This window comes from Pleurodeles waltl, chromosome 10, assembly GCF_031143425.1.
Source record: "Pleurodeles waltl isolate 20211129_DDA chromosome 10, aPleWal1.hap1.20221129, whole genome shotgun sequence".
In the NCBI taxonomy this organism is placed as follows: Eukaryota; Metazoa; Chordata; class Amphibia; order Caudata; family Salamandridae; genus Pleurodeles; species Pleurodeles waltl.
The window spans coordinates 466,137,494-466,161,989 of NC_090449.1; the positions used below are offsets into that span (position 1 = coordinate 466,137,494).

The 24,496-nt window shown below is 41.5% G+C and overlaps 1 protein-coding gene across 1 annotated transcript in view; it reads right to left on the minus strand.

The window, feature by feature from the left end:
* LOC138261624 (zinc finger protein 665-like) overlaps positions 1–24,496 on the minus strand; it is a 211,254-nt gene that overhangs the window by 156,432 nt on the left and 30,326 nt on the right. Inside the window, exon 2 of the mRNA XM_069210749.1 lies at positions 15,589–15,715. Coding sequence (XP_069066850.1) covers positions 15,589–15,715 — 127 coding nt within the window. The remainder of the gene's footprint in view (positions 1–15,588; positions 15,716–24,496) is intronic.

Here is a 24,496-nt window from a genome sequence, read left to right on the forward strand (position 1 = left end):
AGCCAAGGTGCCCCCACATCGTTCAGGGCAAATTCCCCGGACTTTGTGAGTGCGGGACACCATTTCACGTGTGCACTATACATAGGTCACTACCTATGTATGTTGTCACAATGGTAACTCCGAACATGGCCATGTAACATGTCTAAGATCATGGAATTGTCACCCCAATGCCATTCTGGTATTGGGGAGACAATTCCATGATCCCCAGAGTCTCTAGCACAGACCCGGGTACTGCCAAACTGCCTTTCCCGGGGTTTCACTGCAGCTGCTGCCAACCCCTCAGATAGGTTTCTGCCCTCCTGGGGTCCAGCCAGGCCTGGCCCAGGAAGGCAGAACAAAGGACTTCCTCAGAGAGAGGGTGTTACACCCTCTCCCTTTGGAAAAAGGTGTCAGGGCTGGGGAGGATTAGCCTCCCCAAGCCTCTGGAAATGCTTTGATGGGCACAGATGGTGCCCATCTCTGCATAAGCCAGTCTACACCGTTTCAGGGATCCCCCAGCCCTGCTCTGGCGCGAAACTGGACAAAGGAAAGGGGAGTGACCACTCCCCTGACCTGCACCTCCCAGGGGAGGTGCCCAGAGCTCCTCCAGCGTGCCCCAGACCTCTGCCATCTTGGATTCAGAGGTGTGCTGGCACACTGGGCTGCTCTGAGTGGCCAGGGCCAGCAGGTGACGTCAGAGACGCTTTCTGATAGGCTCTTACTTGTGTTACTAGCCTATCCTCCTTCCTAGGTAGCCAAACCTCCTTTTCTGGCTATTTAGGGTCTCTGCTTTGGGGGATTCTTCAGATACCGAATGCAAGAGCTCACTAGAGTTCCTCTGCACTTCTCTCTTCACCTTCTGCCAAAGGATCGACCGCTGACTGCTCAGGACGCCTGCAAAACCGCAACAAAGTAGCCAAGACGACTTCTGCAACCTTGTATCGCTTCATCCTGCCGGCTTTCTCGCCTGTTTCCTGGTGGTGCATGCTCTGGGGGTAGCCTGCCTCCTTCTTGCACCAGGTGCTCTGAAGAAATCTCCCGTGGGTCGATGGAATCTTCCCCCTGCAACCGCAGGCAACAAAAGACTGCATCACAGGTCCTCTGGGTCCCCTCTCAGCACGACGAGCGTGGTCCCAGGAACTCAGCAACTCTGTCCAAGTGACTCCCACAGTCCAGTAACTCTTCAGTCCAAGTTTGCTGGATGTAAGTCCTTGCCTCCCCACGCTAGACTGCATTGCTGGGTACCGCATGATTTGCAGCTGCTCCGGCTCCTGTACACTCTTCCAGGATTTCCTTCGTGCACAGCCAAGCCTGGGTCCCGACACTCGAACCTGCAGTGCACAACCTTCTGAGTTGTCCTCCGGCGTCATGGGACTCCCTTTTCATCATCATCATATACTTTATTCGACCATAGGTCATAAAAGTTACATATTAAATTGTACAAAAAAGGTACGTTTTCTTCATTATACTTTTAAACTGGCTGAAAATAGTAAGGTTTAGAATAGGAAAAGCTTCTGTAGGCAATGGCCTACTATAATCCACCATTGATCCCGATACATAACTTAACATTTAGATACCAGGGTTTCTGAGACAATTGCTTCATAACGTTAAAATAGTACAAATATTTAAAACTCTTAAAACAATATGGGGTGATTTCAAAATACATATTTCCCAGATGGTATCATCATCAAGATAAATACAAACTATCCGACCCAAGATGTAAAAATTTAAAGTGCTGATTTGATGTTACATAATAATATAATTCCTTAATAATTTAGATGGCATACTTTAACAAAAAGAGCCTACTACCGGCACAATCATTTGGCAAATTTAAGCACTGTCAAGTCGTTAAGACACAAGCACAGTGTGATAAAAAGCTTATATATTAACTTAAAATGGTTATCGGATTCATGTTAAAATGGCACGAGTACCAGACAGATGCATAAAAAATAGCTCTTTATGGCTAAAACTAGTGTTAAAATGGCAGAAACACATAATGATTACCTACATAATGTCTGAAAAATCTATTCCAAGCCCTATCCAACCCACTTCATCCAGATCATCTTCATCATCAACTTAGTTCATCAATGACCATAAAAGCACATAAAACAGAATATAATAATTCTTAAGTAAATAAATAGATACATGTCTGTAAATAGGTGTAAAATATTAAAACAATAACTTGATTTGCACATATGGCTCTAAATCTTACCTATATAGAGATAAGACCTTAAATAACTTTTTGAAGATGGCAACGTATGCGCCAAGCTGTTGCTAAATACTTACTTACTGAAAGAATTACGTCAGCTGAATTATGGCTTTTTAGAACCCGTAGAGCCAAGGAGCAATTCTTGAATCCCATGTCCCTGCAAATCTTGCGGATCCATTTTGTTCGCGGAATCGCATAGGCTGGGCAGAAGAACATAAAATGCTCAATGGTTTCAAAAATACTGCCACAGGCAGGGCATGTATCGGGAAGATTAATCGACCCCCACCTATGAATCAATGACATCAGGGGCAGTGAGCCAAAACGAAACCTTGCGTATAAGCTCTTGCCTTGCAAGTCCGGTATCACATCCAAATAGGATTCAAACTTTGGGGACCATTTAATATCAGTAAAGGAATTAGTTAAGCGACCATGGGATTTATGGATTATGTAGTTGTCCTTAACATAAGACCAATAGGTTAACTTTAAAACATTTTTGTGCCGTCTCTCTAATTTGTGGGGATTTTCCCAATAGTCGCCCAAGCCCAAAAGCCTAAGCCAATGGGCCACATGGCGAATCCAGGGAAGAGTATTAGCATTTTGGCATTTCAGTAAATCGAGTAATGCGGTCTTATATATATCTAGTTCGGGGGTTGTCCATAATCTAATCCAATAAAGGAGAGGTTTTAGAGTAGCTAGATCTGCTACTCGGCTTAACCCCAGATCTAGAAATAATGGAAGCAAGGGTGTAGTGCGTGGACATGCAATTAAAGCCCTTGCAAAGTTGTTTTCCCCCACACTGATCTTATTGCAGTTAGCGTAACCCCATACCTCCGCTCCGTACAGGGCTGCACTTTGAGCCTTAGCCGTGTAAATTTTTATTGCTGGGGAAACAACCTTTGTAAAGGAGCTTTGATAAAAACGCAATATGGATGAGGCTCTATGTTGAAGGAGCCCTGCACTTTTCGTAATCTGCTCTTCCCATAGTAGTTTACTGGTTAACCTAACTCCCAAGTAATCTATAGAGCTTACTTCCTTCAGCGGTACTCCCTCAATGTGGATGGAACATCTTTTCCTAGGTCCCTTGGATAAGACCATCAATTTTGTTTTGTTAATGTTAACCTCCAGCCCATAAACTGCATCACAGGTCCTCTGGGTCCCCTCTCAGCACGACGAGCGTGGTCCCAGGAACTCAGCAACTCTGTCCAAGTGACTCCCACAGTCCAGTAACTCTTCAGTTCAAGTTTGCTGGATGTAAGTCCTTGCCTCCCCACGCTAGACTGCATTGCTGGGTACCGCATGATTTGCAGCTGCTCCGGCTCCTGTACACTCTTCCAGGATTTCCTTCGTGCACAGCCAAGCCTGGGTCCCGACACTCGAACCTGCAGTGCACAACCTTCTGAGTTGTCCTCCGGCGTCATGGGACTCCCTTTTCTGACTTCAGGTGGACTCCGGTTCATTCCTCTTCTAAGTGCCTGTTCCGGTACTTCTGCGGGTGCTGCCTGCTTCTGTGAGGGCTCCCTGGCTTGCTGGGCGCCCCCTCTGTCTCCTCATCCAAGTGGCAACATCCTGGTCCCTCCTGGGCCACAGCAGCACCCAAAAACCCTAACTGCGACCCTTGCAGCTAGCAAGGCTTGTTTGCGGTCTTTCTGCGTGGGAACACCTCTGCAAGCTTCTTCACGACGTGGGACATCCATCCTCCAAAGGGGAAGTTTCTAGTCCTCTTCGTTCTTGCAGAAGCCACGGCTTCTACCATCCGGTGGCAGCTTCTTTGCACCCTCAGCTGGCATTCCTTGGGCATCTGCCCACTCTCGACATTGTCGCGACTCTTGGACTTGGTCCCCTTGTTCCACAGGTACTCAGGTCTGGAAATCCACTTTGGTTGCTTTGCTGGTGTTGGTCTTCCTTGCAGAAACCCCCTATCACGACTTCTGTGCTCTCTGGGGTTTATAGGTGCACTTTACACCTACTTTTCAGGGTCTTGGGGTGGGCTATTTTTCTAACCCTCACTGTTTTCTTACAGTCCCAGCGACCCTCTACAAGCTCACATAGGTTTGGGGTCCATTTGTGGTTCGCATTCCACTTTTGGAGTATATGGTTTGTGTTGCCCCTAAACCTATGTGCTCCTATTGCAATCTACTGTAACTTTACATTGCTTGCATTACTTCCTTTTGCTATTACTGCATATTTTTGGTATTGTGTACATATATCTTGTGTATATTTGGCATCCTCATACTGAGGGTACTCACTGAGATACTTTTGGCATACTGTCATAAAAATAAAGTACCTTTATTTTTAGTATACCTGTGTATTGTGTTTTCTTATGATATTGTGCATATGACACCAGTGGTATGGTGGGAGCTTTGCATGTCTCCTAGTTCAGCCTAAGCTGCTCTGCTATAGCTACCTTCTATCAGCCTAAGCTGCTAGAAACACCTCTTCTACACTAATAAGGGATAACTGGACCTGGTACAGAGTGTAAGTACCCCTTGGTACCCAGTACAAGCCAGGCCAGCCTCCTATAATTATTAATTGCCATTTTCTTTTCTATATAGTTACATGACCATGTTTCTTACAAATGCTATTTTCAGTGTGGTGTCCTCTAGGGGCTGTTCTAAGCATTACAATCATATCAACATGTTAAAATATTTGTGGCACGGAAACCTGCCCCATATTGCTTTGCAGGGCATTACTTTTACAAAACATTTTTGCTCATAACAGCCTGTGGTGGTCCTAGAACAATGGAACCACCTTCAAAACAATGAACACAATGTGCTCTTTCTGTCTACTCATCCCTTGGTCCCCTCACTATGTTAGTGGGGACTCCATATTAATAACCCCCTACCACCATTCATTATCTGTTAAGATCTCTCATGGCTGAAACTGTTGTTTTATAGCTGGGTGAAGTTATGCTTTAGTGGTTTTGTTTGTAATATCATTGCAATAGGCCTGCTAGCCTTGAAAACCTTTAATTCCTTTTTCATGTGGTTATATCCTCTAAGGGCTGGTGTTATGGTTACATGACCATGTTTCTTCCAAATGCTGTTTTTATTGTGGAGTCCTCTAGGGGCGTTTCTGAGCATTGCAGTCAACATACTATGATATTTGCAGCACAAATACTTGCCCCATAATACTTTGTAGGGCATTACTTTTACAAATTAGTTCTACACATAACTCAGCCTGTGGTGCTCCTAGGACAATAAGACCACCTTCAAAACACTGTCTTTAGGGGGCGTGGCTGGAGGTCACGCAAGATGGCCATTGCTCTTTAGAGCTCCGTGAGGCTTCAACACTTCCTGGAAGGGAGGAGATGTTTTCACATCAAAATGATTAATTTCTTCAGCATTTTTGGAGTACTGGAGCTCTGCCGCTATGAGGGCCTGAGGTAATTATTTATCTGCATCATTTGCATTTCACTCCATAAGCCTCTGCACAAACCTAAACTTTCACAGAGATGTTTATATTTGACTTTTAACTGCTTGCCTGGATGTCATTCTACAAATCTAATTTCCTCTGCAATGGAATATTTATTACCTTCCGACAGCCAGCTGAACTTTTGACCTCTCTCTTCAAACACATTTAGCAGAGGTTTTCAACTTTAAGTATTCACAGACAGCTCTAGTTGTCAAGGAGCTCTTTCAAATTGCTCTTCATAACATGGTAAATGCTTTCCTTTGACAGAGGGGATTTTTCCTTTTCTGAAGGTTCCTTTAAAACCAGTCACCAATTGTTTGACCATGTGCAGTAAAGTGCTTTGCTCTTGTGGTATTCTGTCATGCCTGTTCTGAGAGAATAATTTAGGATTTTCTATTCATATATTTTTTATTATATTTTGCCCTGTTGTTGGAAACTTCTCGCAGCAGCTTCTCATCGTAATATAATTTCATCTTCACCTCACATTGCTGGCTTCTTATTACCAAATTGCTGCTGGCTTTTATGGGGAGACCACATAATTCTCAGAGCAGCCAGTCATCCTCTTCCTCCAAGTCTAATAATCCTCTTCGAGCGGTGCGCACACATATAACAAAATCTTCTCTACCATCAGCTTAAACAATGGATAGTGCTACAGACTTTTCAAAGGATAGCGCTTCTTCATCTCATGCTGCTGGCGCAGTTGCGAAAAAAACATCTAACACCTCCTCCGTCAGGCGCCCCAAAAAAGACCTTGATTCTCCCTCAAGATCACCTACACATCTTACTCTAGATGATGTCATGGAGGAATTGCGTGCATTAAAGCCCTTTATGATGGACACTAATGCCTCTTTGCAACGTATTGAGGAGCAATGGTCCCAACACGAACAACAAATTTGTACTCTGGAACAGAGAGTCACTAACCTTGAAGATTGTAACACTGTCAATCCTCAGATCTCCAAGGACATAGCTCAACTTAAAAGGCTTACTGAAAACTTAGAAAATAGAAATAGGATAAATAATCTTCGCCTTTTTTGAATTTCAGAAGGTTCGGAAGGCTCTAACATGATTGCATTCCTTCAAACAGCAATACCTTCAATTCTTCGCTTGCCTTCTACCTCTCCCCTCTCTATCCAACGTGAACATTGTTTATGTCCACAGACTTCAACTGGCCCTCGTGCACATCCTAGAGGCATTATTATTCTCTTTCTCCAATTTACTGACTTGATGCAAATACTCTCGGAAGCCAAAAAGATGGGCTCTTTGCTATGGTCAGGCCATAAAGTGTTTTTCACACATGATTTCTCTCCTGCTACAGCTGCACCTCGCAAACAGTTTTTGGACTTACGTCCACAACTCAAATCCTTCACCCATGCCTTTTCAAAATTGCATTCAAGGACAAATCTTACTCGTTCGAGGAACCTTCGGCACTACAAACTTTTATTAACCAACACAAAACAGAAGCAATGGAACTAGGAGCATCTGCAATTACTTGAAGATATAATTTAATTTGTCTTTAATGTCCTTTCTTTTGTTTTTTTCTGGACAGTCTAATAGTAATGGTTATGTTTAGTGTTTATATCCATGGTTTTCCTTCTCTGCATCTTCTTATATTTTTGATTTTTTATATAGTGTTCTTTGTGCAATCTTCATGTTCCTTTCCCAACTTTATCCCTTTCTCACCATCCAAATTGTTCTCCTACACGTTCCACTGGGGAGGTTTGATTTTTATTGTTCTTCATGTCACACTCCTTTACTGTAGTTATTACGTTATTTGGTCTCCTGAATGGTACATTTTTTGTTTGTATGTTTTTTTTTTCTTCCATGGAACTCGCCTTCTTATGTTTTAATATCTAATATCACTTCTCTTGTGCTGAAGCCACTCTTGCCTGTCTTTTCAGGTTCTCCGCTGTCCCTCTACCTTTCGTGGTATTCACTTTCTATCTTGTCTTCTTTAGCTTTCGTGGACTTTAGTCCCTGTATTGCCACATCCATGTATATACAACTTCTGGAGGTTATCCTCCTCCTTTTCTTTACTATCTTGTTTCTTTCCCATTTCTTTGCTTTTGCAAAATTGATATGCCTAGTTTTTTCCTTGTTACAGCAGTTGTTTATTAATACTTCTTGTTATTAAACTTAGAACTGTTACTTGGAATGTTAAGGGGTTTAAACACCCCATTAAACGTCAGCACGTCTTATCTCACCTAGCTCGTTTGAAATACCACACTGCTTTGTTACAAGACTCACCTCAACGACTCCGAGGCAATTAAGCTTAAAAAACAATGGGTGGGGGACATTTTCTACTCATCTTCCACCACAAACATACATGGGGTAATTATACTCTGTCATAAATCTCTCAAACCTAACATAATTTCACAGCATCAAGATACAGAAGGTCGCTGGGTACTTGTTTCTTTTACAATTAACAATATTTCACTTACTATCCTAAATATATACGGCCCCACACATCCAGATCTAAATTTTTGGAAGAATCTTTCACATATTGTCTCTGAACATTCCTCAAACAATTTACTAATAGGTGGTGACTGCAACCAAATTCTCGATCCGTTTTTGGACAGACGTGTCACGTTTCGTCCACATGCCTCCCACAAAGATTTTAATAACTTTATTTTACAGCATTCTCTCTCTAATTCCTGGAGAGTATGCAATCCCGACCTCTTGGAATACTCTTTTTATTCTCCTACCCACCATTCCCATTCTAGGCTTGATCATATCTTTCTGAGTAAAGGTTTATTGCAACATATGGTCAACTCTGAAATCGGTGCTATTTTGATCTCAGATCACGCACCTGTGATTACTGACCTTGATCTTTTTCTTAATGGTTCTAACACATCTTCATGGAGGTTTAATAACTCTCTACTTTCAGATGCTACTTTTATCGCTTCCTACAGTAAGTTTACGGAAGAATACTTACACATCAACTATAGTGATCAACTATCATTTCATGTTGTGTGGGATGCATTCAAAGCGGCCTCTAGGGGTTTCATCATAAGTTACGCTCACTCAAAAAAAAAGTCTGCTCACCAAAAATCGACTTCCATCCTTGAAAATGTAAAGTCCCTAGAACATGAATATTATACTCACAAAATTAGTAAATCACATCTTGAAGCACTAGTCCCAGCTAAAATTGAATTTAACCAATATACCACTGAACAAGCATGTGGCACCCTCCTGAAAATAAATGCCAGATATTATGGTGGTAACAATAAAGCTGGTTCTCTTCTAGCTCGATATTTGAAAACAAAGAAAAGAAAAAACAACTATTTAATCTATCACAGATAACAATGGTGTTAAACACTACAGAGATAAAGATATAGCATTGTGTTTTGCTTCTTACTATAAGGACCTGTACACTCCTGAACACACACCAACAGTTGAATCTCTGAACCAATATTTCTCTAATCTCAGACCAAGAGACCCATTGGAGATTGACCTCTCATCTTTGGACCAACCCCTACAATTTAACGAATTTTATACAGGTTACAATCTCTCCCCAAGGGTAAGGCTCCAGGTCCAGATGGCTTCACAGTAAAATTCTTTATTCAGTTTGCTAAGTCCCTCTTCCCAAAACTCTTACAATTACTTAATCACTTTATAATGTCAGATTCTGCATCTGGCTCATTTACAGAGGCCATGATTTGTCTTATTTCCAAAAAAGATCGGGATGCGACTGACTGTAAAAATTATAGACCCATATCTTTAATTAATACTGATTGTAAACTCTATGCCAAAGTTTTAGCTCCCTGTTTACTCCCATATATACCTGACCTTATTGATTCTCATCAATCTGGTTTTATCCCCAATAGAAATGTAGCAGATAATTCCCGTACTTTTTAAAATATTATTAACAAGGCATCTAAACTTAAGATTCCTCTGGCAGCTTTATCATTGGATGCGGAAAAGGCCTTTGATAGGGTCTACTGGGGTTTCTTGTCGAAGGCATTGGAATGGCATGGACTAGGTACTAAATTCCAACATTTTATATTCACTCTTTGTTCCTCACCATGTTCCTCGGTTATAACAAATGGTGTCTAATCTCCTTTTTACCCTCTTAAAAGGGGTACATGTCAGGGATGCCCGTTATCTCCTTTACTATTTATTTTGGCTCTCAAACCTTTTCTATACCAATTAAAAACGTCTGAACAATTTACAGGGTTTCAAATTAATAATGCACACATCAAATGTGTGGCATATGCTGATGATATTCTTTTGTTCATGTTTCACCCTGACATTTCTCTTCCTGCATGAGCTCAACTTATATTCTGATGTATCTGGCTATAAACTTAATATAGACAAAACAGTGGTCTTACCACTTGATGCTCATTGCACTGGCTCTGTATTCCTTGATGCAGGATTATCTTAGAATTCTTCTAAGATTAAATGCCTGGGGGTATGGTACTGCACTACTCTCAAGGATACATTAAAGACTAATTTAGAAATCTTATCTGCAAAGCTTGTAGATCTCACACAGAAATGGTCTCCGTTATATCTCACATGGTGGGGCCGCTTGGACACCATTAAGATGATGCTTCTCCCCATCATTAACTTCTTCCTTATGATGCTTCCTATTAAGATACCTAAACTATTTTTCAGTTCAATTGATAAAATTCTATCCAAGTTCCTGTGGAACGGTAAACAATCCCGAATCTCCCTCTCAAAATTAAAACTTCCTAACGTACAAGGTGGAGTTAATTTTCCTGACTTTTTAACTTATCACAAATCTTTTGGCATTACGCAGATGCATCCCTATTTATCTACACTCAATGATGCCCCTCAAAAGCTATGGTTCTCTTTGGAAGAAACATTTATTTCTCCCTTTTCCAATAAACACATTATTATATTTATGTCTAACCCCCCAAAATTCTGGTTGCCCAGTACTATCTCCCATTCAGTCAACTTACTGAAACCTTTTTTTTATTTCACATCTTACCCCCATTAATCAATTCTTTAACAGTCCTATTTGGCACAATCGTTCTCTTAGGAAACAAGGTAAAACTTGTGTTGGAAAGCTTGGATGACTAAAGGTATTCTTCTCATTTCCCAATTATATCATAAAGACTCTCTCATCCCTTTTACTACTCTCTCAGCAATTTATAATCTCCCTATTCACATGAAATCCCAATATATCATTCTTTCTACTCTGGTTCAAGAGGCCCTCAATAAACTTATACATCATAATCATTCTTCTCTTGCATCATCTCCACACCGATGGTAACTTCTAATTATCCCAGGACAGCTGGAATTTATAAACTTTTAAGAACGTCTGTTTCACCTAGACTCAAATCACCTATTGAGGCATTGTGGGAATCAGATCTTGGTGTTTGGCCAACTTTTTTATGGGATAGAATAGAGTATAAGATACATTCCACTGCACACACTGCAAGCCTCATGCAGACCCTATATTTGTTTTATAATAGACTTTTCTACACTCCTGTATGCCTTTACAAACTCAAACTTGCAAAAAAGGGACAATTGTAGGCTTGCCATACTCAGCAGGGTACTGTCTTTCGCATATTTTTTTCTTGTCCATCCCTAGCTACTTTTTGGTCCTCAATATGGTCTCGCATTTCAGCAATAGCTCAGATCTCCTTACCAATGTCATATGAATTACTGTTTTTGGGTGGCATACACAATATCTGGAGTTCATTCTGGCCTCTTGGAAAATTGGTGGACCTTTTGCTTTCTATTGCAATCTCTATTATTACTTCTAACTGGAAATCTTCGGAGAACATTACTCTCAGACAGTGGTGGAATTCTGTATGTTATCATCATAGACTTGACAGCTACAAGCTTGATTCAACAAGAACTTTCTTCAAACGTCATCAGCTATGGTTGCCATTAAGTAACTATCTCTCACGCACTGCGAAGGAAATTGATTTTTCTCCTCCTTTTTAAAATTTCAATATATTTCCTGTTTTTCTTCTTTTATATACTTGCTTCATCTTACATTTGCTGTAACTAATGTCTATTACCTCTCTCTCCACATGGCTACCACTTGATTCCCTTTTCTATCCCTATAGCTCTTCTCTCTCTACCTTTCTCTTTCTTCAAACTTGGAGTCTTTGATACTTTATTGCTGTATATGCCTAATTCATTTACATGTTTAATATGCATTTATAAGTACAATTGTATCTACAAAGTCTCTGGGTCCCGACACTTGGTTAGTAGGGACCCCAAAATAATAACACCTCCCATCATTCAGTGTCTTTTAAACTTTCTCATATCCAGAACTTTTGTTTTTCAGCTGGGAGAAGTTTAAAAAAAATATATTTTAACCCCTTCGCTGCCAGGCCTTTTCCCCTCCTGTGCCAAGCCTTTTTCTGGCTATTTGGGGCAGTTTGCGCTTGGGCCCTCATAACGTTTTCTCCACGTAAGCTACTCATGCCAAATTTGCGTCCTTTTTTTCCAACATCCTAGGGATTTTAGAGGTACCCAGACTTTGTGGTTTCACCTGATTTTTTTTTTTTTTTTAAATGGGAAAAAAGGGCTGCAGAAGTAGGCTTGTGTTTTTCCCCCTGAAAATGGCATCAAAGGGTTTGCGGTGGTAATCCCCATCTTCCCAGCTTTCAGGAACAGGCAGACTTGAATTAGAAAACCCAATTTTTCAACACAATTTTGACATTTTACTGGGACATACCCCATTTTTACTATTTTTTGTGCTTTCAGCCTCCTTCCAGTTAGTGGCAGAAATGGATGAGAAACCAATGCTGGATCCCAGACAGCTAAACATTTACATAAAGTAGACAAAATTCAGAATTCAATAAGGGGGCATTTGTGTAGATCCTACAAGTATTTCCTACAGAAAATAACAGCTGAAATAAAAATAATATTGAAATTGAGGTGAAAAAAGCCAATAAATGAGCAGCACCTTGCAATGGGTTTTCATTCTATACCGGGTATACAGCAATTAATTTGCTGAAATATAAAAAGTGAGAAATAGGTATCAAGAAAACCTTTGTTTTTCCAAAATGGCCACAAGATAAGGTGTTTGCCCATACCAGCATGTGAATTACAGGGCATTTCTCAAATAGACTTCTTTTTTACACACTGTCTTACATTTGGAAGGAAAATATGTGGAGAAAGACAAGTGGCAATAACACTTATTTTGCTATTCTGTGTTCCCCCAAGTCTCCTGATAAAAATGGTACCTCACTTGCGTGGGTAGGCCTAATACTCATGACAGGAAACACAAAATGGACACATCACATTTTTACATTGAAATCTGACATGTTCTCTGCAAAGTGCCTAGCTGTAGATTTTGGCCTCTAGCTCAGCCGGGACCTAGGGAAACCTACTTGTGGGGCTCTGACCAGGTTCTGTTACCCAGAATCCTTTGCAAATCTCAAAATGTTTTTGGTCCTTGGCTCAGCAGCCATCTAGAGAAACCTACCAAACCCAGAATTTGTGGATTCCTGCAGATTCTGGAAGGTTCCATCACAAAAATGTGGGGAAAATGTGTGATTTCCAGCAAAGTTGGAGGTTTGCAGGGCATTGTGGATAAGAAAATGGTTTGGAGTGCATGTGAAACACACCACCCTGAAATCACCCAGATGTTTAGTTTTCAGATGTGTCTAGGTCTTGTGGATTCTTCTACATGGCAGCGTCCCAAAGTCCATAAAGTGCAGCCCTCACCATTCCAAGTGGGACGATTTTGAGAGTTAGCCAAGCTCTCATGGCCCAAATGTAGAACCAAAACCCAAAATAATCAAATGTCCTCTTGATTGCCGTGGGATAAGACGTTTTAGTGTGCGGGGGAGAGCTGAAAGACTGTTACCCACTTCAGTTGGGGTGGGGGCATAACCAGGACCTTACTGGTTGGTAGCCACCACCCCACTATTTTTTTTTATTTATTCCCTGGCATCTAGTAGACTTTCTGCCCCCCCCCCCCCGGTCTGGATCAGGTGTAATTGCCCCACCTGCCCACTGGTGGGCAGAACAACTTTGGCCCCATTTATTTGGGGTGGGGGTATGGCCATACCCCCACCCTCTTATTTTGGGAAACAAAACTTCCCTGGTCTCTAGTATGCTTTCTGCCCCCCCCTTAGGGGCAGATGGGCCTTCCAAAAATAGGCCAATCTGCCCACAGGGAGGGCAGATATGGCAAACAATAATGTGCCCCCATGGGGAGTGACCCTTACCCAAGAAAGAAAACACACACATACACACACACCAATCCATGGTGCCTAAGTGGTTTCTGCCCCCCCCAGGGGCAGATCGGCCTAATAGAAATATGCCTATCTGCCCCCAAACAGAGCAGAAATGGCCTAAAATAAATGTGCCCCCCAGGGGAGAGACCCTTGCCTAAGGGGTTGCTCCCCACCTTTAAAAAACAACCCCCCCCAAAAAAAGAAATGATCCCTGGCACCTAGAGGTTTCTGCCCACCCGGGGCCTGCCCCCGGGGGGGGTAGGGGGGAGGGCAGAAATTACCTAAAATAAATTTGCACTCCCCGGGGAGCGACCCTTGCCTAAGGGGTCGCTCCCCTTGCGTGAATTCACCTTAAAAAAAAAACAAAAAACTCCCTGGTGTCTAGTGGTTTCTGTCCCTCTTGGGGAAGATTGGCCTCATAAAAATAGACCGGTCTGCCCCCAATGGGGGCAGAAATGGCCTAAATATAATTTCCCCCCTAGGGGAGCGACCCTTGCCTAAGGGGTCGCTCCCCACCTCTATAAAATTTTTTTTAAAAAAGATCCCTGGCACCTAGAGGTTTCTAACACACCCACCCACCCCCTCCCCCCGGGGGCAGAGCAGCCTAATAACAACAGGCCGATCTGCCCCTGGGGGGGCAGAAAAGGCCTTGAAAAAAATTGCCCCCCCTGGGGAGCGACCCTTTCCCAAGGCACAGAAGGGGTTCAAGGCCTTGTTTATAATATCATTGCAGTAGGCCTGCTAGGCCTAAAAATGTCCTCTAGCGGCTAAGTATATGGTTATATACTGCATTACTTTCTCCTGTTTTTTTCATGAGGTTATGCCCTCTGGGGGCTTACAATATGGTGACATGACCATGTTTCTTACAAATGATAGTTTTGCTATGGTGGGCTGTTTTGAGCATTACAGTTTAATGCCATATTTCTGATAATGGTTTATATGACAATTGTATTTTTTAATAATCTCCCCTTATTACAACAGTGACCATAATTCAGGCTAATTTAACTTCTTTATTACACTATGGCTGTTTGAACATTCTTGATACGTTTGGGTGACCCTTCTAGTTTATTTCTCCTCTGTGGCCATCTTGTGTTTTTTGGGGGGAATTGTGTTAGCTAGCCAGCATCTCTGATGGTGGGGTGGTGAAAGTGGTATTCGATTGGAATTCATTAGTTTTATGCAGGGCCACTGGAATTATATGGCAGGAAAAGACAAAATTATGAGACAGGGTTGACCAATTTATGTGGCACAAAAAGTCCAGTTATGAATTTACAATGCCAATAGTTCTAACTCAAGCAAATGCAAGACCTATTGCCTTGTAAATGCCTGTTGAGGTTTGTAAAGCTAAAATCAGGCCCAGCAAGGCAAGTGGGACGACTCTTCTCCCGCTCTCATTCTGTCTTGCAATTTAAACATACTCAATTTATCAGCCAGCGATGGAAAGCTACGTTGCCCTTCCCTGGACTTTATTTGAAGCGTTACCTTAGCACCATCGTGCAAGCTTCTTTAACTTGAATGACCATATGCAATTGGGTCGATCTATGTCAATATGAAAAGACTTGAGACTTTTATAAGCAGACTCAAGGCAATCCTGCTAATCCTAACAGAAAAACGTGGGAGAAAGCATACTTCACTAGAAGTATCATTTTATCTATCTATTAATCTCTCCATCACCTTTCTAACTATCTCTTGCCAGCCAAATAAAACCATCACTCTCTCGGCTTCCGTCTTAAAACCATTCAATGATCATTCAATTTATAAATTCCTCCTGCTTATCTCTTCTTCATTCAAATATGGCAGTACAGTAAGGCTGATATTTCTTACCTAGTGAAACCAGCATGTCATAGTTCTCCTTAGCCACTTCTAGGTACAGGTCCTTCTGCCATAATTCCAAACAACTCCATTCATCTTTTGAGAACTGCACTATGACATCATCAAAGTTGAGCGTCACCTGTGGAGAGAGCAGATTTCAGTTACTGAATGAATGCACATAAGTGGCATTCGCTACAGAGAAGGTTGATAGTAGAGAAGGAACTCCAACAGCTGTAATGTGTTTGAAATAAAGGGACCTACAATTAGGCTTCCTATAAAAAATAATTATGCATTGGGTGAAGTGGGATGGTATAAGAGTTTGCCCAATGCTTCACCATTTGGAGTCAGCAAACTATTGCATGTCACCTACCTAATACATTAGTGTATTCAGTATGACAACTGTGACCTCATTGACCAGATTAGTGAGACTTTAGTCCCATTAAATATATTTAGACTTTATCTCAACCAACAGCCCCATTTTACATTTATTAAGGCCTTAGACCCATAAAGAACATGAACTGCGGTTGTAGCCTCAATCTATTCAAAGACATCTTACAGTTCAGTCCACCCCCAGGGACTTATAAAGGGCATTAGCAACAAACACAAACATTATGAGGTTTTAGTCTCAAAGGAGACACATACAAAGCATTTCTATCTTGTGAACATGCAAAAAGGTGAGACAATACAGAGCAAGTGAGCACAACTGACACTACTATATCCTCCACATTGGCTCCCAGGAGTAGGATACCCCATAGACACTTTCGGAAAGAAAGGTGTCACAAAGTGCATTTTCAGCACAATTTGCCAAGGCAGTAGACTAAAAGGTCTCATTGGCATATCTGACGGGTACCCATGAAACATTACAGTACTTGATTATCTGCAGAGCATGCCCAAACTATCCAATTAGTATTGTAGTTCTAATTAGGGTTTTCACATAAAACAATTATGAAACGTACACAACCAAGCAAATAATTTCTAGTAAAAAGCCAAAAATAAATAAATTAAAACATATATTGAGCATCCAATGAATAACAGCCTCCTTAAAGAAAAAAAAAATTTAAACATTTACTTTTGCTTCTATCTTCAACTTATTTTCATTAGGTCGAACCCTACCACATAGAGAAGCTATCTGGTTGCGAAAGACTTCTTAGAGACATTCTGAAAGCTTCCCTGGTGTGCATTTCACTCATTGTTTAACACTGACACACATTTGCTTGGTTTCTATTTGCTGGCTTTATTTGTCTTAGGCTGCCCAGCATGTTTTTGTCCCTCCCGTGGACCATAGCCTATTCACAACTTGCATTCATCCACGAGTGCTCGCTTTCTGGGATCTCTTTTTTCCTTTTTCGTGATGCACTCAATGTGCTGTATTTCTTGAAAGATTTCATGTCTCTTCTATTTCTGCTTGAATTACTCTACTTACCCTGCCACTTTGATCATCAATCTTGCATGTCTGTGAGGAACAATGGGCTGTTTACAAGCTTGTTTATTTTGATCAGTGCTCTTTTCTAATAGCATAACTTAATTGTATGCCATTCCACAACACTTCACTCTAGGCCACTCTATAACACTACGCCTCTATACTCTGCGCCACTCCACCTTATGGCACTCTATACCATTTTACAACACTCTTTCACTTTATTCCACCCCACTCTATGCCACTCCACAACACTACTCCACTCTATGTCACTCCACAACACTCTACTGCTCTTCACTCTACTCTACGCCACTTTAATCCACTCTACGCGACATCACTCTATGCAACTACAATGTACACCACTCCACACAACTACTCTATATTCCACTCTATGCCAGTGACTCCACATCACTCATCTCCACAACACTACTTCACTAATCGTGACTTCACTCTACCACTCCACTCGGACACTGCATACTACTCCACTCTACGCCTCTCCATGACACTCCAGTCTATGACACTTTAGTCCATGCCACAACACTCCACACCACTCTACTCTACTCCACTCCACTCTATGCCACTACCTCTACGGCACTCTACTCCACACCATGACACTCCGCTCAGACATTCCACTCCACAACACTTCACTTTATGCCATTCTACTCCACTTTAGGACATTCCACGTGACTCAATGCCACTCTCTTGTACCCAGAGTAACTTTTAGCCATGCTGAACTTAATCCACACTGGTGTAATACGGAGCTAAAACACATTGGCCACATTGGCTAAAACACAAGCCAACAGCTCTCCCATAGGAGAGATCTGTTGATTTTGCCAGAGCTTGTTTTTCTGCGCTCACCCTCCCTGATATTCTGCCACGTGATAAGACAGCAAATCCAATGTGTTAGAGGAAAGTGAAATACTAAGCTACAGAGTCCACCATCCCAAGCTTTAGCAGCAGAGATAATGTCAGGTTAGACATCAGACAACTGAGCCTGGTTACAGCCATCTTACAAGTTGCGCTCTCCTATAGTAGTTATGAAAAGCTGTCAATATTGATAATGAATTAGCTACACCAGTGTACTGAAATTACTACTACAGTAGTAAGAAGGAGCCTGGTACCAACATAGAAACTTACGTCATAAACACCCACAAATCAGCATTAATTAATTATAGATCAACTATCAATCTGGAATATTCTATATGCGCAGTAATTTTGTCCCAGGTATCAGTGTATAATTTTCAGTAACTAAACTAATGTGTCCCTCACTCAGACATCAGTACACCCAATGTTGTATATAAAAAAATAACCTCAACATGCCTGCGAACACCAGCTTGTCATTTTCATAAACCACACTAATTTTGGCCCCAACTATCATCTTTTCATTTTTTTGTAATAAATAAATGCCAGCCATCCTCTTATACCACTGTAGAATAAAAGGAGGGGACAGAGAAGAAATCCTTCACAGGCGAAGTCAAATTGGTTCTCCAAAACTGCAGTTTAATAGAGGATCCACAGCAGGCATACACATGACTGAACACAATGAAAGTCAGTAACCAACTGCCCACCCAAGAATCCAGAACCTAAGCAGATAGATTCTGTTAACCCAACGGTATGGAACTAACTAAGTTGAATACCAACAATAAATGAGTAAAGATAGAAACCAGGTAAGAAAAAATAAGCATAGGTAAATACAAATAAAACAAGATGCATATGCTAATATAAACAATAATCATTGTATTTTGAGGGGAGTTTAACAATCCTATGACTGCGTATATACAGTGGTTCTGCAGCTGGGCCAAACGACGAGGAGAGATCAGGAACATCCTCTCTCTCCAGATGACAAGAAATTTGTGCTTGACACCTGGAATTACTTTGCATGAGATTGGACGTCTTGTCTTCATTATTGGTAGGTCTGTCGATAAATGCGGCACTAGAACTAGTCTCCTCCTCACGTCCAGCATAGACCTGTTTGAAAATGTCAGCTTGCGAAGAAGAAATTGGAATAATAGAGTTTTTATTCCACCACCCCTTGCCCTCGAGTAATACAGCAGATTTAGAAACTCTTAAAACCTTTACAGGTAAGGAATATCTCGAAGCTCCTTTGGGTACTCTGCAAGGTTTCTTAATCAAGACCCAGTCATTCACATTAACCATCACCTCACCCACATTTTTCTGAGAATCATAATCACGTTTTTGAACAAATTGTTTCTCAGAAACTTTCTGTTTCAACTCTTTAACATCCACCTTCACATCCTTGTGAGAGGAGGCCATCCATGAAGGTGTTAATTTAGATCTAGATTCCCTCCCTCTGAGAAACACAAAGGGCGAAAAGCCTGTAGTGGAATGCGGTGTATTCAGATACGCCCACAATTTTTCATTTAGAAATTCTTTCACATTGCAGTTGGTAGCAATGGCCGTTTGAATCCCCTCTTTAAGAATACGATTAGCTCTCGCCACCAGTCCATTAGAAGAAGGACTGTACAAAGCTACACATGAATGTTTTATGTTGTACTTGATCAAGAAGTTTTCTATTTTACTGGAAATGAAATGTACCCCATTGTCAGTAACAAACTCGGACGGTGGGCCTTCTAAATAAAACAGAGATGATAGAAATGAAATAACAGATTCTGTGTCAGTATGTTCCACAAAGTCATAATATATCCATTTTGAAAAATAATCAATGGCAATAATCATGTGTCTCATGTTTCTAGGCAGGATTTTAAAAGGGCCAGAAAAATCTACAGCAATACTTTCCCAAGCACCATTAGGAAAAGGAATATTATGCAAGGGTTTAACATGGCACTTCCAATGTTTGTCAGACACCACACAAAAGGTACACTGGTCCACAAAATCCAACACTTGTTTATCAAGGCATGGCCACCAGTATTTTTCTTTTAACCTTCTGCAAGTGGCTGAGATGCCTAGGTGCCCTTCATGAGCAGCCTTTATAAGCAATGGCCTTAAATCGTAGGAATGAATGCAAAGAGGACCTCTCATGCACACACCGTTCTCACGCGATAACTCAGAAGCTAGTTGACGATAGGTGTTGAGTTCCACACAGAATTTCAGATTTTTGGGCCAACCATGAGTAACATGAAACATCACTTCTGACAAAACTGAATCTCTTGACATCGCAGAAATCCAATCCTGCTCCGAAAATAGACCTTCAAAAGTTGAAACTACATCCAATGCACCAATCACACACTCTGTGTCCTCATGCTCAGTATCGGTCAGGGGTAAAGACAACCTAGAAAGGCAATCCGCCCTAACGTTTTTCCCTCCAGGAAGATATTTCACATCTAAATTGAACTCTTGCAACTTGGACAACAGTCTTACCAACCTTGAAGAAGCTTTACCTAAGCCATTCCCATCCATTGAGAATACAAGTGGCTTGTGATCCGTGTAGATCGTACAGGCCATACCCCAAATATAGGTCTTAAACTTATATACTGCCCAGACACAGGCTAAGGCCTCTCTCTCAATAGTGCTGTAATTGATCTCAGTGTCTGAGAGGGATCTTGACGCAAATGCAATAGTGTGTTCACGTCCATCCACCCATTGGCCAAATACCGCCCCCAAACCCTTCATGCTGGCATCCACCGCTACAAAGGATTTAGCTGAGGGTATAAACGTCTTCAATGCCGGAGCAGACAGTACAAGTTTTTTAATGGCGTTAAATGCCCCCATCACTTGTACACCCCATTCAAACTAACTGCCTTTCTTTAACAGATTTCTAAGGGGTTGTACTATCATCGCATAACCATCAACGAACCTTGAGTAGTATTCGCATAGACCCAAAAATTAGCGAAGCTAATCTTTGTTCGATGGGCAAGGCGCATTTAAGATGGCATCCAGATTTCCCTGTTTAGGCTTAATGCCATCAGCAGAAATAGAATGACCTATGTATTCTACACTCTGGACCAAAAATTTACATTTCTCCTTTTTAATCGTGATACCATAGTCTCCGAGTATAGAAAACACTTTGTCTAACATGATAGTATGTTCTTCCATGTCTTTAGTGTGGATTAAAATGTCATCCTGAAAGGCACATACATTCTCAAAATCACCAAATAAAGAATCCGTTAATTTCTGGAAAACGCTCACCGCAGAGGCTAGTCCAAAAGGAAGTCTGAGATACTTATATGCCCCAAAAGGAGTTACAAAAGTAGTGAGTTCCTGAGAATCTACACTAAGAGCAATCTGATGGTATGCAGAGTGCAAATCGATGGTGGAAAAAAAATTTGAAGTGCCAAAACTAGCAATCATTTCTTGTATACGAGGAAGAGGATGGCAATCAACAATTATGTTTTTATTCAATGATCTTAAGTCCACGCATAACCTCAAGTCCCCATTCTTTTTTTTTAGTGAGAACAATGGGCGAAACCCACTCAGAAGAGTCTCTGGGGGTTATGATACCATCATCGACCAGTTTCTCCAAGAGATCTTTGAGTTGCCCTTTCACAGAGATCGGAATGGGTCTCACTTTATGAGCCACAGAAAGAGCTCCATCCTTAAGCCTGATGCAATGTTCAAAACCCCTTACAACACCAATTACATCAGCAAATACCTCAGGGTATTTCTTTGTAAAAGATTCTGAGATGTTGGTAATAGGTAAGCTAATTTCTGACACTTCTAGAGGCATTTCTCCTAAGACTATGGGATTGTCAAATCCAGGGCGTAATATTATGCCTAGCTTCGCAAGATCTTTCCACCCTATGATATCTCTGCCATCCACTGCTACGTAGATTTTAGTCACTGTGCTCCGGCCTAAAATAGATAAAGTGGATGAAAAATACCCTAAAAGTTCAATGTCATGGTCCCCAAAAGCTTTGGGACTAATGTCAGCTTCATCCAATACTTTCATAGTGGGCCAGGGTCTGCGGTAAGTGATCTGTGCAAAAATGGTGATGGGTGAACCAGAATCAGCCATGGCAGAAATTTCAACAGAATCAATAACTGCCTGACATATGGGTCCCTTGATATTTCTAACTGTGGCAACATCCACTGTTAGAACAACACTAGATAAACTAGCCGTACAGTCATTCACTCCATCATCCGCCTGTTCACTTTTAGAGTACACGTTACTAACTTTCACTCTCATGCTATTGCTACTAGGTATGTAAGTATGGTTAGGCTGCCTGCAAACAACCTGAAAATGGCCAATTTTCTGACATTTCAAGCATTTCTTGCCCAATGCTGGGCACAACTGATTGTTGCTTAAGTGATTGCATGACCCACAGCGGAAACACAACGGTACATTCTTATTAAATTTTGTAGTTCTCTCTTTAATATAATTAACCTCAGAGTCTCCTATCAATTGATTAACCCCTAGGCCTTCTGTGTGTCCAGATACTACTTTAGAAGTAACAATGGATCTCTCAACAGCTTTAGCTATGTCTTATGTTTCCTCTAAGGAAGGATTGCGACATGCTAACAACCGTTCTTGGATTATTTTTTTTTAAACAATGGAATACAAACTGGTCTCTAATATGCATGTCTACTTCAGCACCAAAATCACATCTTGCAGCTAACGCACGTAAATTAGCCACAAATTCATCCACTGTCTCATCCATAGACTGCTTGTGCATTGCAAAATGTAATCTCTCCAATAATACATTGTATTCATCCAAGAACTGCTTCCCGATCCTTTCTTTCGCTTCAATATAAACATTCCATGTTACATCATCGCCACCACTTTCATCAGGTGGAGAGATCATAGGTAGGTTGTCAAAAACACGCTGCCCGGCCACACCTAGGTGATCAAACAGTAGGGCCAATTTCCTTGAGGGAGAAAAGTCATTGGCATCAATTGCTACCAAGTAATTTTCGAAAATTCTAATCCATTCTCTCCAGTTGATGTCCGGTTTACCACTCTTAGTTAAAAAAGGTGGAGGTTGTACTACCAGGTTGCTAGATGCCATAATGAGATAACAGAATGAGTTCGAGAGTAGAGATTAAATATATCTGTCCCGTTGTTGGAATGCCAATGTTCCTATTAAAAGTTTGCTTACAAGTAGTCACACATAGATAACCTCCCTTTATTTTATTTTTTATTTTTTAAAAGAGCAGTTCCAAAGCAGTTCCTCAAAATAGTAGTTCCTTCCCCTCGAAGATAACCTGAAATAAGGAAAGCAAGTTTAAAAAAAAATTATTATTATTTTTTTTTTTTAATAAAATATGGGAAACGCTGTGTCCGTTTCAATGACACTCTCAACTGGTTGACTTGGGCGCTTTTCCATTCAGAATAATTACGGTGTGTGTAGATTGACAGATTGACTTCCTTTATAAGCGTTGCAGTGCACATACGCGTCCGTAAAGTTTGACTCAGGTGCTTTTCCTTTAAAAGTGCTGCTGTGCACATGCGCGTCAGTTTCCTAGGCGACGACGTCGATCACAGAGCGTGACGCCGTAACGTCGAAAGGAAGACAATGATGCTGTACGAAGTCAGGCGCTGCACGAGAACGGCTGTTAGAGCTCGTGACAAACAGCTCGTGGTGAAGCGAAAGAAAACAAGCCTTAATAGTCTTTGCACCAAAAGGTAAACGCCAGAAACAAGCAAACAAAATATAAGGAAGGGTGCGATGCGCACACGTTGGCAGCACTGATAGTTGTGGCTAAAACCCTTTTCATGTGCCGGTCGGTGGATCCTTTGAGTAGGTGTAGACTCCGTAGTCAAACTGCTCCGTATTTTCTCTCTTTAAAACGCAAAGTTTCTTCACCCCACTCCTGGTACCAAAATATATAGAATAAAAGGAGGGGACACAGAAGAAATCCTTCACAGACGAAGTCAAATTGGTTCTCCAAGACTGCAGTTTAATAGAGGATCCACGGCAGGCATATACATGACTGAACACAATGAAAGTCAGTATCCAACTGCCCACCCAAGAATCCAGAACCTAAGCAGATAGTTCCATAGCGTTGGTTAACAGAACCTAACTAAATTGAATACCAATGAAAATACTTTTATACCCTCTATGTTACTTCTGTAATGTGGGGAATTTGAATGTCTCATCCTTCAGGGGGCACTGGGGAAACCTCTGGTGGGTGCACATCAGGCTTCCTCCAACTAAAAAATCCCAAGGATCAAAGCAGGCTCACTGCCATGAGAGAGCCTGGACCCTCCATCCCTATCAGTGAAACCTGAGCGCCATAGTCATTCACCCTCTGGGAACGTAAACATGGGAGAGGAACCACTGGAAAGGGAAGAGTCTCATGTGGGGGGTAAGGTGCAGCTGGTCTCAGGTAACAGACCCAGGCAAACAAGGGTGTACTGTTTTTATCAGGAGCAATGTGTGAACACTGGGCGGTACCAATGTTGTATGGTCCTGCAGATTCCAGACATTTCCCTCCCTCACAGAAATGTGCAGAAAATGCATGATTTTAGCCAATATTTGACTTTTGCCAGCCACTCTGGGTAGGAAAACGTAGTGGGATCTACACAAGTCACACCACTTTTGACTCCTACAGGAGTCTAGTTTTCAGAAATGTCTTGTTTTGGTA